This window comes from Calidris pugnax, unplaced genomic scaffold (genome assembly GCF_001431845.1).
Source record: "Calidris pugnax isolate Ruff unplaced genomic scaffold, ASM143184v1 scaffold24, whole genome shotgun sequence".
Classification (NCBI taxonomy): Eukaryota; Metazoa; Chordata; class Aves; order Charadriiformes; family Scolopacidae; genus Calidris; species Calidris pugnax.
This window is the reverse complement of record NW_015090922.1, coordinates 19243-34861: the sequence shown is the minus strand read 5'-3', so window position 1 is coordinate 34861 and position 15619 is coordinate 19243. Positions and strand designations below refer to the sequence as shown.

General features: G+C 43.3%; 1 protein-coding gene across 1 annotated transcript; it reads left to right on the top strand.

Moving 5' to 3' along the window:
* Window positions 1–7074: 7074 nt before the first annotated feature.
* On the top strand, window positions 7075–15209 carry LOC106893023 (chromosome unknown open reading frame, human C2orf71). Its single transcript, XM_014950606.1, has 2 exons — window positions 7075–10844; window positions 15080–15209. The coding sequence occupies exons 1-2, from the start codon at window positions 7075–7077 to the stop codon at window positions 15207–15209; spliced, it is 3900 nt and encodes a 1299-aa protein (XP_014806092.1).
* Window positions 15210–15619: the final 410 nt, after the last annotated feature.

Here is a 15619-nt window from a genome sequence, read left to right as displayed (position 1 = left end):
AGGCAAAGAAAAATTGTAACCCAGGAAAGTAGAGGCCTGCTATTTTCACCTCAAGGGTACTGTAGAAAAAGAGTCTGAAGTGTAACCAAAGAGATGGATGTAAGCAAGATCAAATGTGAGCTTACTATTGGCAGTTGATGTCTGCCTTTTTTTGAGGTGCTTGATGTTACAGACAAATGTTTTATGGCTGATACTGAATAATGGGCCATAGTGAAGTGCCTGAAACAGAAATTATTAGCAATTCTGGAACAGACTAGTATTTAGGAGAACTTCAATGGAGGCAAAGTGTGCAAGCACAGGGGGAAAAAGTGGTGAGTAGAGTTGAATGGGAAGTACTGGGCTGAGGGAGGTTACCAATGACATCCTGGGGTATTATTCTTGGAACTAATCTTTGTTTCATATTTTCCTTTAACAATTTTGGCAGGAAAAGACAGCAAACTGACAAGACCAACAAGAAAATGGAAAGAACTGCTGTTAAAAAGGAATGAACTAAGACGACTGATCTACGGGATCATCCCATGGAAGTGACTGAGGAAGAGAAAGATGCGGTTGTAGTCAACACTTACACAACGAACGTCATTACCTCTATGATGCAGTGGCATAAAAAGCAAAGACTGATCTTAGGATGTGTAACTGGAGAGTTGTGGCAGGGAAGTGCTCATGCCGGCAGGTTCTGCCATCCCCTTGGGAAATTGCACGCTGTTCTGCCCACCCTTCCTCAGCGAGAGGCAGCTCATCTAGCATGCCCAGAGATGATTTGCCAGCACAGCCAAGGAAAAGAACAGTCTATTCTAGGAGGTTACCAGAGCATGGCTTGTTTAATGCAGCAGACTGAAAGCTGAGACAGAGGATATGGTTGCCACCTGCCATGAACCATGGAAAATGATGTTTAAATTCAAAGGTAATGCTGAATATGAGGATAAAACTGTGTGAATGAATATTTCTATGCTAGAAAATGAAAGCAAGAACCTAAGAAAGCATCTTGGATTCTAGAACATTTGGGCAAAACCCCAAACATTTTAGCTCAGAGTGAACCCTGTGACTTGGTGCTGCAACCACAAAGGAGACTGGGCACCCTTGCCTGCCTTGGCTTCCACCCCCTAGGCCCAGCAATGGAAATTTTAAAAATAATAAAGTTTAATTCTGTACCTCTTCACAATATCTTTTTCAGCCACTCCTACGTGCCAGGATGTGAGTCTAAATAAAAGTCTGTTCAGCTTGTCCTGTGTGACTCACTTGGTGCTGCCACAGGCAGCAAAGCTGCTGAGCACCTGGAGATCTCAAAACAATGGGCTACTGCGGCTCTGACCACCTTGGGAGGAAGATGGGGAAACAATGCTTGTGAGCAACAAGCTGTTTTTACTAAAAGATCATTTAACTTCTTGCTTCTCCTTTGGGCAGGAATGGGGCATTACTAACCAGTTCCTTCATCTCGACAACTTTACATGTCAGAAGAAAGGAATCATTTAAGTGGTTTTGGAAGACAATGGATACTCCAGGAGCTACCCTCAGAGCTGGATGTGAAACAAGGAAGCTGTGTATCCACCCACAGTCAGGACATGTCTCTCCTACAGAAAAAGGCTACCGTTGTCAGTCTTTCCAGCCCTGCCTATTATTTCCCAAGGGACACACCACCCTTCCTCCCTCCAAGCACCAGCCAGCGCCCTGCCGTGTGAATCGCCCTTTCCAGTTTCTGCTGGGAACTCCCAGCTCCTCAGACCATGTCCACCACTTTTGGATCTGCAGCCTGGAGCCCAGCACTTCAGCAAGAGCCACTCGGCTCCTCTCTCATTAGTGCCCAGGCAGTGAAAGATTTTGGGATGTTTTTCAGGAATGCAAATCACCTGGACCTGACTTCTAGATCCCAAATCAACACAACCACCTTCCACTAGAAATGACAGAAGCCACTGCCTGCCTGTTGAGTTGCCAGTGTTTCTCCTGATAGAAACTCGCTTTTCTTGAAATTGCTCCACAGCCACAAGCCTGCTTCCACTTGTGAGGACTGATGTAACCACTGCCAGGCTAATGGGACTGTCCCTCTTAATTTTCTAGATTTCCATAACTCTGGAAGTCTATACTTACCACTTTGTGCTGTTTCACACCTTTCTGAGTCCCAACTCCTGCCTTTTGCCAGTCACTGTCTTAGCCACTGAGACGAGCAGTGAATGTATTAGTTACAATGGATAGCGAGCTTTTAAATACCCGTGGATTTCTTAGCAAAGAGTAACTATGACCAAGTGACCAGAATACGCATTCTAAAAATAATCAACGTATGTAAATATCTCACAAAACTACTACTGACCTCAAGCCGTGTTAAACTCACACAATTTGTCTCGGCTCCTTTGGGTCATCTGAGTGTACAACAGCCCCATGAAGACAAGCCCCTAAAACTGACTCTTTAATTTTTTACTTATATTTCTTTCTCTCTCAATTCCTTTTAAAAGTATTTTTGCGGGAGAAAGAAACCAGTATCCCACCTGTTTTCAACAACTGTTTTCTCTTGTCCTGCTGTTTAAAAAAAAATAAAAAAAGGTTCTGCTTTTGCAAAACAGGTTTTTGAAAGCATTGGGTTTGTATTTATTGCCTCATGCAATCAGTCTGAAGCAATTTACTTGCAAATAAAAAAAGGGAAGGCGTGAGTTGAGCTTCAGCCAGCCAGTTCTGAGTAGTTTATCCTTGACCCAGAGTCCATATGGATTTTGTCTTTCACTTGTACCATCACCACTAATGAAAGCCTTGTATAGACTCACTGGTTTCATTTAATTTTTTGCAAATAGATTTCCTTTAAACCATGATATTCCTATTCCTTGCCATTGACAACAGGTTTCCACAAGGGAAACAGATGAAGCTTTGTAAGTATTTCTGTTAGTGACTACAGAAAGGAGAGAGTCTGCTCCATCTCCCAGCACAGTGCCAGCTCTGTGGGAAAAGCTGAAATAAAAAGCAGCAATTTCTTATTTACTTAGTGATATCTAGGCCAACAATATGAACAGCTCCCTGGTTATATTCAATTTGCTGATATAAAGGAAGAAAAAGCAGGTTTCTTTCAGAGTAAAACAGCTCTTTAAATTTGTTATCACTCAAGCTCTTTGTAATTCCTCAGTGAGCAGAAATTCAGTTTCCCTGGAAGTCATCCGCAAACACAACTGATATGAGCAGTTATGCACATTCCCCTTTTAAATCCCGTAACCTCTCAAAAGCAGTTCCTCATTATCATTTTTCCTTGTCACAGTTTTTAAGCTTAAGTTCCTAGTTTTACACTGAAATTTCATACAGTTTTTAACCAACTGGCTCTTTCTTCACAAGGCCCTAAAACCCATCCTGTGGTTCCAGCATTGGTAACACCTCCAGTGTCCAAGTACCACGCCTCTCCAGCCAGGTTCAGGACTTATTCTTGCTTTTTCTAGGGCACTTACTGTGCCACTTCCAGACTAGGTCTTTGGTTTCTCATCATCTGTTGCACCATGTCCAACAGGGGTTGAACACTGAAGTCCTTCCCTCAAGGAGCACTACATGACCAGGCAACTCCCTCAAAATGAGAACACCACAAAATTTTAACAGGAGGAAGAAAGTATATGGAAGGAAGAGCAAAGGCGATTTACACACAATCCACATGCAAGGGAAAGCCTCCTTTAATCCTTAATTATCTTAGTTTTGGTGCTTTCACTAGGATCTGTTCCTTGAACACAGTTTCCTGTTCATCTGGGGTAAAATGGCTCAATTGAGCAAACACACAGGTGACAACACTTGGGCATCTACTTGCATGTGACCAGCTGTTTCCTTTTCAACTTGTGTTCTGCAGACAGTAGCAACGTAAACCAAAATACATCACTATAGTCATGCGCCGGAAATGACGTCAACATATAGCAATCAAAAATCACAGATTACAAATTCATCTAATCCTCTTACACTCAAAAACATTTCTGCGTCATTTGCCTCATCAATATTATCTTTTAACACTGTTTTTTACCTCACCCATTTTGTTTTCTCTTTCATTGCATGACCATGAGATAAAGCATTTTCCTTTGCATTTTCCATTAGGTAAAGCATTTGGGTTTTTCTAAAGTGCCTCAAATATGCAAAGCAATTATAATTACTTAGTAACAATAATATTGATGAGGGAAATGCAGTTTCATAAGTGGTTGGAAAGAAGCACATCCAAATTCCTGCTCTCTCACAGAAGTTAAAAAAATTTGACACAACATGAAAGAGTCATATCGCATATACATGCAAACTGCAATTAAAGTTACTATAAAACAGGTGCTTTGTTAAAATAAGTTTTCTATGGCCCTGGATCTCTATTTAAAAATAAATAAGTGTTAAAGTGAATATTGCTTTAATAATAATATTTAAAGTAACAAATAAGTACATAATAAATAATCATAAACCAGGATTTTGCATTTTTTTAACCAAACATGGACTTCTTGTAAGATATTAATGCATGGCCTGAAAATAACTAGAAAAAAAAAACCAAACAAAATTGAGATGACTGTAAAAATCAAAAGAAAAAAGTGAGAAAAAAAGAACTTCCTAAATACAAACAACTCACATGGAGTTACCTATTGAAATTCCCAGTGCGAACAACAGAACAGTTGGAGCTTCTTTTTGAAGAAAAGTCACAAGAGATTTCATAGCACAAATATTAGGCAGCTACACAAAGAGGTCTCTCAGCTGCCCCTGTGAACAGAAGAGGTGCACTACAGCTCCTTGCTTGATCTACTGTGTTTTCCTGGACTTACTGTGGAGGGCTACAGCGTCCTGGCTGATAGGATCACTGGGATGAAGCAGCTGCCTAAATCTGCTCTGTTTCTCCACTTTGAACACATTAGATCATAGAATGGTTTGATTTGAAAGGGACCTTAAAGACCATCGAGTTCCAACCCCCCTGTCATGGGCAGGGACACCTCCCACTAGATCAGGTTGCTCCATCCAGCCTGGCCTTGAACACCTCCAGGGATGGGGCAGCCACACCTTCTCCAGGCAAGTTTCTTCATAAGATCTCATCTAAATCACCCCTCTTTCAGTTTAAAACTGTTACCCCTCATCCTGTCACTCCAGATAGCTGCCTAAAAGGGAACACAGAAAGAGCTGGCACTGCTGTGTAGAAAGCACACTGTGGAGGGACACCGAAGCTGCTGGAGCGTGATCTACATGACTTGCAAGAAGCAGAGCCAAGAAGTAATTACCTGACAGCTTTCCAGAAAAGCATTGAGGGAAATGACTATGCTATCATAAGTGCAATTAAGTACAATTTATGTGTTCCAGAAAAATTACTTTAGAGAAAGCACACAGAGTTTTACAGTTTTTCCACGGGAATCACTGCCATGCCTTGTCCACTGTAAAACAAGGTAATTTTGCTGCCCTCACTGAACAGAAAGAGATTTAAACAAAGCTGCAGAGAATAACAACTTCCCATGCAGATATTCTGCTACTGCAGTCCAGCACTGAGGAATGAATCCTGTAACCAGTTCTTTAAAGCCTGAGGATGTTTTACAGGCTTGGCAGCACACAAAGATTTTGGGGAACCAGACAAGAAACCCACAACCACGCAGCTAGAACACATTGCTGGAGAGAAGCTGCAGGCTTCCAGCCAGCACTACGGTCGGCCACTGTCATCCATAACCTTTGTGATACTGAGAAATGGCCACCTTTGGTAGAAAAGCTGCACCTGGAAATTAAAAGACAAATCCACTTAGGCCAGTCTAAGTAATGGAGAGGGAAACTGGGGGGGGTGGGGGGGTGGTGATGGCTATTATCACCCTCATTCATATACTGCCCTTCATAAATCGATACTTGGAAAAGAGAAATATCTTCTGCTTCATCCAATTCCTAATTTGGCTTTTTTAATTTCTCTTTCAGAGGGAGATTATCCTGTTCTGACCTCAGAAGTGATTCAAAGAAAAACTTTTGGTGGTTTCTTTGTTTTCAGAAAGGGATCTATACTTTTAATTTGTTACATTATTTTCTTAATTTATTTTCTTAATTTTTTTTTAACACAAAGTCTTGCAGTTAAGAGAACTAAGCCTTAGCCAATGAAAAACAAATAAAAGTAAGCAGGTTACTTTCATGACTGCAAAGAACATACTCAATATTTATTCTAAGACAATCAAGAGGAAGGAAAAAATGTTTTAAAATCAGTTTAGATCCACTAGATGCAGACATCATCTTAACAAGATGTGCAAAACATTCTGCAAATACTGTTATTGTACAGTTCAGTTTTTCAGGCTGGGAAGCTATCTAGAAAAGAAAAAGATACTTTCCAAGAATGATCAGCTGAGGGGAATTAAAAAATCCAAATCTCATTTGGAGTCTTAGAAGGAAAAAGTAAACAGCTTGTCACTTGCAAGCAGGGGAAGATTTTTAAGATCCTCAAGGCAGAAGTCTAACAGGCACCTCTAACCCATTCAATTTCGTATCTTGTACTCTCCAGTGGATACATCCTCAGTCAAGGTCACCTTTCTCTTCATTAAGGAGCATTTAGTGGCATTTACGCACTTGTTCAAACAGTTTGCCTTCAAAAAGACTTCAAAATACAGTCTATTCCTCTGCATTCAATGCACGTTACAGTCTTGCAACAAGGGGAAAAAAAGAGGGACAGGTACCAAGTCCTTTTGCCTCCCAATATAGTGCAGAAAAAAAAAAAAGATATCTGCCTTTATAAATACAACCCGGGTGCTGACTGGCTGGTGCCTGCTTATCCTAATGAGCTTAAAATCTTATTTGTAGTGGACATCTGTCAAGACAGAAGTGAGGCACGCAAGTCCTCTTAATCCATTAGCTCTAAATCCAACAGAGCTTTCACACTCCTTTTTTTGAATTGAAAAAGAAAACCTGAGTGGGAATGTACAATGGGACAGTGTATGACTTCCAGAGCAGATCCTGGAAAGTAAGGCACCTGAAATTTTGAGGCAAACAACAATGAAAACTGACAACAAAACTGGGATCATGATGGGAAGCTCGTGAGACAAAGGCCAGTCTGCTGTTCGGGATGAAACAGTGAGTCTGATTTTTTGTTGTATTTTCCCTAGTTCATCTGGATTTTTAATCAAAAATAAAGCCAAAGACAGAGAAAGGATGGGCTGCACACCTTCTCACAGTGATATTGCTAATACTATTGCAAGAACTGGTCTTAAGGCTTTGAATAAACCCAAAAGTGTTTTGCGTATTGATCCAGGAGATAAAGGAATCCCTCTGCTGGTTAAAGGTTCATCTTGCTACAATATTGATGAATTCCACCAATATGGGATCCAGGGAAAAGACTACCTGAGAGAAAAGGAGGATAGATCATCAGAGCAGGGTGAAAATGATAATTTGCGGTTATCTTCGAAGGCTCATTCTGATCCCCAGATTTCCAGGGAAGACAAGAAAATTGAGAGGGCAGCCACAGATGCTGAAGTTGTTATGTCTGAACTAATTGAGTCTCAGAAACACATCACTGAGGCCATACAGATCAGAAAGCAAAGCTCGTGTGAATCAGAAGCATCAGCTTTCATTTGGGATGACAAGAATGAAAGCAATGCAAAGCAAATGCCAAAGAAAGGAAAGAAGCAAAAAAATCATAAGCTGGCAAAGCAAGGCCGACCTAGCAAAACTAAAGAAAAGTCCACTTTAGACCCATGCAAGACAGAGAAAAAAGTAGATTTCCCAGAACTACTTGTTAAGGCTCACCAGAGCGCATATGCCTACTTAAATCCCAACCTCTCCAAGTATGAAACTATACTTCTCATGGCCAACCAGGCTACCCAAACCCAGCTCTTTCTACAGCAGATGGTAAGCTTTCTCCTGCTTCGCTTTGATGAAATCAACCAGCTCCTGGAAGAAATTGCCTATGATGGGGAAAGTCTTCTCAAAGATGTAGGTGGGAATCTAGCATGGCCAGCAGAAAAAGGTGACTTGAAGGAGCACCCCGATCTTCTACAACAACTACTGCAGTATACAGTCAATAAAATGCAGTTACTGAGTGGGACTCTGGCCTCCCTCACCTCCGATGCCCTACAGGAGACATGCAGCTACCTGCAGTCTGCTGCGAGCAACTTGAGAGGAAAGCTGAAAGCAAAGCAAAGCTTTGATGAGCGCCTGCTACGGACAGTAAGGCTGCTTGAAGCTTCAACAGTGGGTTCCTCTCAGTCCCACGGTGATGACAGGACTCTCTATTCTGAGGACAGTGGCATTGGTGTGGACAATGAATCCCTCAAAGAGTTCAGCGCTCTCAGCCAGCATGGAGGACAAGCAAGCTGTGATTCCTGTGCACATGGACACCTGTCCCAAAAGCACACCAGGACAGTGGAGCACAGGCGTGATGGGACAGTGCCACCGGGCACAGCTGCATCCCATGACTGTGCACTTGAAAGGCATTTTAAGGATGTATTTTATTCATCCGGGCAGCGTAGGGAAGTGACACCTTGCCAGGGTGGAGTACCAGAAGGCATTTCTACCATGCCCCAATATGCAGGCTTGAGAAAAAGCCGTTACTATAGCTCCTTCCAGTCTGACTCTGCTCAGCAAGGTGAACATTTCAAAATCTGTGAATCAACAGATTTTCCTTCTGATGATGATGACGACGAAGAGAGCACCCTGGGAGAGGATGATGACAACACGAGTTTATCAGAAATGGGGAAGGATGCCCTGCCAAGGAGGCCCCTGTCTTCACCTGCAGTCACTGATAAGAAACAAAGGCAGTCCATCAAGAGGACAGAGAATGCAGAGACAGAGGAAATGATTCTGAAGATGAAAGATGCCATCAGTGAAAAAATCAAGTTCGTCCCAGCTAAATCTGGGCGTAAAGAATGGATAGAGGATGAGAGCGGAAGAGCAGTCCTAGCAATAAGGCCCAGTACAGCAACAGGCAGCCAGAAAACTTTTGGGAAACAACGACGGTCCAGGTCAGAGGAGTCCCTCAGAAGCCAGGCAGAGGACCCAACCCTCCTAGAGCTTCAGAGAACTCAAAAAGAGCTCAACAAAAGACTGGAAACGTTTTATGGAAAGCAGGATACAGATAACAACCTGGAGCCTTGGAAATCAAGAACAGCACCTCATCTGCAGGATGAGCAAGTTACATCTAGGTCCTCCAGCAAACTGAAGGCATGCCTCTCAAAAAATTTCAGCGTCCTGCCTAACCAGGATAAAGTCCCTTCGTTCATGGTTGATCAAAATCCTACCCATCAGCTGGATGAAAAAAGAGACAGGATGCCCTTAAGAGCTACTGTGCCCACCGAGCAGCCATCAGGAGGCAAAGAAAAGGAGCCTCCGGGAGCACAGATGCTCAGTGGCAGCAGCTGTGCCCCCCGACAGTCTGTCAAAAAGCTTATTGAAACGTTCAGTCCTTCTGATGATCTTGTAAAAGCCACACCTTTGAGACCTTTAGGACCAATAAAGTGCATCAGAAAATTTGGACTTCCAGCCATCCCACCCACCATTCCCTTTCAGAGAGGCCTCGCACCTTTAAATCTTAAGCATCGTATTTCACCAGTAGAAGACATAAACCCTTCAAACACCAGTGAAGTTTCTTCTAGTTTTCCAAATGCCTTTCCTCCTGCACCAGCTGCAGAGTTAAGCAAGAAGGACCCAAAGGAAGAAACTGATGAAGACATTGAGAACCTGCCACCACCACCACCTGAAATGTTAATGGACACTTCTTATGACTTACCTGAGACTGAAGAAACTGCACGAATAGAAGGAAACTCTTCAGAAGATGCCAAAAAGCCTGCCAAAACAGAATTTCATGCTACTAAGAGATCACAAGTTTCCCCAAAAATGAAAGCCTCTCTTCAGTCCATTGACTTATTGCCAAGTAAAAATATGAGCGGCCCCAGTGCGATCACTAATAAGGGTCTAAGGAATACAGGAGCAGAGAATGAGAAACCGCAGAGGTACTCTCTGGAGCTGAACCCTACCAATGTGCACATCCCCAGCCAGGAGGAGATACTGGCAACCCAGAGGAAAGAGGCTGCCGATTTGTACAAGCAAACCCATAAAATTATTCCTCTCCAAAATCCCAGCGGGTCTTCAAAACCACACACCAACAGCTCAGAGAGCAAAGAGCCCAGTTCACCTGCGACCTCAGTGCAATTCCAGAAGCGTGGTTCTCCCGATTCCCTCAGGAGGAATGAAAAAGGCTCAGCATTTGCCAGGAAAGTCTCCCCAACAAGAACTCCTCCTTCCTCTCCACCAACTGAGAAACGGCTTTTCAGCCCTGCTGCACACCACAGACACTCTCTGCAGGCTTTCAGCAACCCGCAACCAAGCTCACCCATCATGCAGAGGAAGCCCAGTCCCCCCTCTAGCCCCAGGGTGCATAGCCCACCCTTGCAGAAGAAGCTGCCCTCTCCACCATCCCAGCGAAAACCATTCAGCCCTCCCACAGGACACAAGAATGTCTCACCAACTCCTCACCGGCTGCTGGGCTCCTCAGCCTACCGCCGAGATGCAAGTCCCCCTCCATTCCCCATCACCCCCTCCCCACCAACCTCCCCATCCCGCTCCCACAAGGGGCTGAGAGCTGGCCTGGATGCTGGGGATGAGCACCAGTTCTCCTCCTCCAAGAGGGGCAGCAATGTCCGTTCAATATTTTGCCCAGCCACCTCTTCCTTATTCGAAGCCAGACCTCCACTGGTAACCACCAGACCTGCTGCGGAGGTGACCAGCCAGCCTGAAGCTTCATCGCTTTCCCAAAAGAGCAGTCTGCTCTCCCAGCAGCCTGGAGACCGGACCAGAAAGCTGTCCCTGAGTGCTGCCAATCCTCAGCCATTCGTGAGGAGAAGTTTCTCCGACCGCCGACCAGGGGTCCAGTTTCGTCTCCCAGCTCCTGTAACAGCTGGCAGTGAACCTGCACTTCACCAAGCGAGGTAAGAAACTTCCCACTTTAGGCCAAGGAAGCAGAAATATAGCACTCTGTTGGCTTCCTCAACTCCTTATGGGAATTTAACATCGTTAAGAGATTTCCCAGAGAAGTGCCCTGTTCACGTGCAGAACAAATGGCTGAGCAAAGATAACACTGTAGTTGGACAAGATGATAGTTGTAGGTCCCTTCCAACTGAAATTATTCTATTTGATTCTATTCTAATGTCTTGTCCCAGATTTCAGTAGACTGCCAGTCTGAATAAAGGGAAGAGTTAACTTTCCATATGGTTTGGGTTAGAAGGGTCCTTAAAGATCATCAAGTTCCAACTCCCCTGCCATGGGCAGGGACACCTCCCACAAGACCAGGGTGCACAAAGCCGCATCCAGCCTGGTCCATGGGTTGCTCAAGCCTTACACTTACAGATCTGCTGTGACAGGAAACCCAGAGAAAATTCAGTGTTCATTTCATGGCACAGAACTCCCCTTATTTGAGTTGGGACTAAGGACATCCACATCCAGTTCTTAAAAGCTCTGAAGTAACCCTCAGGTTACAAGTGTCTTTGAACAACCACGAGAAGGTAGGCATGGACCAACAGGAAGGGTATTGTTCCTAACGACAGCATCTCAGTCCATAAACTGTTCAGCCGAAATCCACATTAAAATGTTAGAAATCAGCTGGCATGAACTACAGACATATAATGTGTAGGCAAGGATCTGTATGGTTACAATTATAGATTTTGAGCTTCTTGTGTGGGCTTTCAGATCTAGGAGCTTATTTCAAATCTGATGGGTCTGCAGCCCAAGCCTGTTTTTTAAAGCAGAAAAACTTCCCATGGCTACTGGAGATTCATTGCTCTGAAAAAGGCAGTTTAAAGAAACTGAAGCATCAATACACACCAATTCCATGTTTACAGACATTGGTGACCATTTGGAAAAAAAACCCAGGCTTAACTTTAAATTTTCTCTATCAATTAAAAAAAAAAAAAACAACCAACCACAAAACCAGCCAGGAAACTGAAATGGGTATTTGGGAATACTCAAAGATCAATGTAACAGCCGGGAAGTACAAAGTGTAGTTATTCCAGTTTCTTAGCATCTTAGGATGTTTAAGTCCATTAAGCTCTAATCTCAGCAAGAGGATTAAGACCCTTCTCGGGTAACCTCTCCTCACGTGAGGAGTATTTTTACTCTTGCCACCAAACAGCTGAAATCACATGAATTGACCCCATGAGTAGGGATTGCAAGACCAACCCTAACAGGAGATAAAATTGCACTTGATGTGTGGGGAGTACAGGGACAGTCGTGGATACTGAAGTCAGAATGTCCAGACACTTCCCTCCCCAAAGACAGAATCAGGACCAAGTTTCACACTCTGACAGCAGAGGAACATGCTGAACAGAACATGCAAAAACCACTAGGAAATGCAAACTGTTTTGTGTTTCCATTTCTAACATCACATTATATTCGGACTTTTGAAGGTTTCCTGTAAGTCCTGTACATTGTTGCTGGGTTTTCTGTTGTTGTTAGATATTGTGTGAAGACAAGTTTGTCTACTCTGGTGCCTGCTCACAGAAATAAATGTTTTCAAAAGAGGCTTTATGTCAAACCTCGCAAGACAAAAGCCCTGGCAGTTTTATGGATCAATTTTAAAAACAGTCTATTATAAATTGTTAGCTAATTTATGCTGCTGTTGGGTGCATTATCTTTCTATCGTAATCTGTCAGAGCATAGAGAGTAATATAAAAAACCCACTGTAAATAAAATCATCCCTTTCATGAAAAAAAATTATATATCCTAGTGTTATGATATACAGCATTTTGGAAAAGTGAAATATATCCTGAGCCAAATTTGGCTTACCATTTATACAAGTGGACATCAAAACAGTCCTACTGTGTTAGTCCAAATTTATATAAAAATAAAAGAGAAGTTTAGCCCATTAATTGCCACATGCACTGGTTAAGATGCAATACACTAGTCTGTGTTTTCTTACACATAAAATAAGCTGCCCAGAGTAAACTTTTACAGACCTTATATTGAATGGTCTAATATGCAAATGTGCTGATGGGCACAGAAGGACCCTTTTTGGATACAGCATGTGGCAAAAGCTCTGAGAGCCTCTCACATCACTGCCGGTCATCTCCTCCCACTGAGGACCATAGTGGTTGCCACAGCTGTGAGCACCACATCCCCACACACAGATGCTGACCCCTGCTCTTACAGCAGATGCCATAACAGACAAGCCACCATGCTCTGATCCGCCTTTCTCCATCAAGTCCACTAAGTATCCAGGGCTTCCTCTGCTTTTCCATTCCTTCAGCTGACAGAGGGAAATTTCAAAATGTCTCCCTAAATCAGACGTATTCCTAAACCTCCACGTTCTGGCCATGTTTGCATCTGGTCTCAAATTCACAAGCTATTCCCACTCAGCTGTCAGTCTCTTTCCCTTCAATTCCTTGCCCTACCTCTCCCACGTATAACAATGCCTTTCTTTTTTTGGTCTGTTTGAGGTTTTTGTGTGTTATTAGCAGCTTTAAGGACCAGTCGCAGGAGGGAGGGGAGATAGAGTCAAACCTGCAATACCATCACTCTTTTATAGGTGAAACAATTTGGAAGCATGGGGGAAACTAGTTAACTTACTGATTTTTAGTAAGTTAACTAGTTTCCCCCATGCTTCCAAATTCCAGGATATATCCCTCTACTTTTTCCATGCCCAATAAAAAGATCCCTTTGCTGAGAAGCAGATTGCTAAAGATAGGACCCTCTACAAGCAACATGTTCCTCATCAGGCAGCTAAGTCCGCTCTCCCACTCGCACCATTTGAGCAGAAACACCAAAAAAAAAATTTAAGAAGCGGCAACTTCCATCTCATTTTGCCAGCTGGCATTGCCAGGCATTAAATGTCAGTGCTGTGCACAGATTTGTGTGTCTCCTGCACACTCACTGTTCCCCTAGAAGGCAAAAAGCACTCCTTTCCTAACATGCTTCCCATTCACACCACGCTCTAAGGAATATCAGGACTTAAATCATCATAAGGCTGGAGCTAGAGCTTTTGTGTTTAGTTGTGGGGTACCTGGACAGGAGTTTTGGTTTCCATGCTCAAGTCAGTACAACTGGTTCCTGTTTGAACAGCCTGTGGAGGGGCAGATGGAGCTAACTTTCTGGTTCCTAAGCTTGCTCATTCGACAGCAATCAGCAGTTATTGGCATCTCATCAAGGCATAATATGTACAATTCCTCTGCTCATAGAAATCCTGCTAATCGGTAACAAGATTTCTGTGTATGCAGTTAAATGAAATAATATTTCATGGAGACTGCTCATCTCCCAAGAAGTAGAGCAGAGATAGAAGATTAAACGCTATTGCTTTTAAGATACTGTTCAAGGATAGTTTGAGAATGGATTGGCTTGACTGAATCAGGCCCAAAGCAAGTAGCTCAAGTGACACCTTCTGCAATCGAGGGATATTTGAATCTGGGTTAGTTTCATGACTGGCCACGTATCACAAATCTCTTCAATGAGTAGTTCAAGCCAGTGAAGTCCTAGCAGTCAATATAGGAACACAACAGCTTTTCTGTAGTTGAAAGCTAATTCAGTTTAGCAGTTTACGTACTTAAAATGCAATAACAACTCCCAGATAACTCTGGAATATTTCCTCATGTTGAGCTTGAGCCAATCATTTACAGCATCACAGGGCACATTTTGGCATGAGGGCCCATGGTGTGAGATATTCATGACTGGCTTTCTGAGTCTTGATTCACAAAGTCCCTGTGCTTGTAGAGATTGCCAGTGCAACCTCAGGATCATCATTTACACATTCTCTGTCTCAGTTCTGTCTTTGGAGGGGCAGATTTACACCACCAGAACACACACCCCACAGTCACGCTGGTGTGCCCAGAAATCACTGTAACCACACTAAGCAGATGCGTAACAGAGGTTAAGACCTTTCCTCCAGCTAAGTCTGGAACAAGGCTTTTCACTCAAATCTGTCTCTATCTGCAAGCAAAGCCAGATTCATACCAATCCCCTGTTAAACGTACAAAACATCTGCTTCCCAATAGAGTTTTGGGACAGTACAGTGCATTTGGCATCACATTAATAAAATAAAGATGGTGCATATATAGAGCATATACACAGGAGGAGACAGGGAATGACAGAGCTTTGTTGGTTAACACGGTCTAATCAGCACCGTTTTAAAAAGTCACAATTCCTTAGCTTCTTAACTTAAGCATCTTTCCTTCTGCAGCTTGGAGGAGAGCCCAAGAAAAGCAAGTGACTCTTGGAACAGCCCTGGCGTCCCTGAAATCAGAGAGTCCAACAGATCCGCCTCCCACCCCGAGCTCTATGTGGTGGGCCAGGGGCTGCAGAGGGACTGACAGCAGAAGCACCCCCGAAGGCAGAGGCACGAGCAAGGACCGAGATCCCAGAGGGAGGACACAGCCTTTCCCAAGCCTCCAAAACACAGCTCTTTTGGTTTTTTTCCCCTCCGCAAGGAAACAATATGATGGCATTGCATCTTAAAAAGAAAACAAAAACACCCTAACAACAAACTGCCCCCAACAACCTAAGGAAATATCAGCAGAGCAGTAGCCGGCTGCTTCTCCTTCGGATTGCATCTAATGGTTTAGCTCAAAAGATTTACATGGAGCAGAAGAAATGCTTTGCAGTTGGGTGAGTCTGACGCAAACCGATTCGATAAAAACCAGGACGCGTAGCCAAGTCCTTTGTTTCACCGTGTAGCTAAAAGAGTTTAAAAAAAAAACTCAGGAGTGATCATTATTTGACA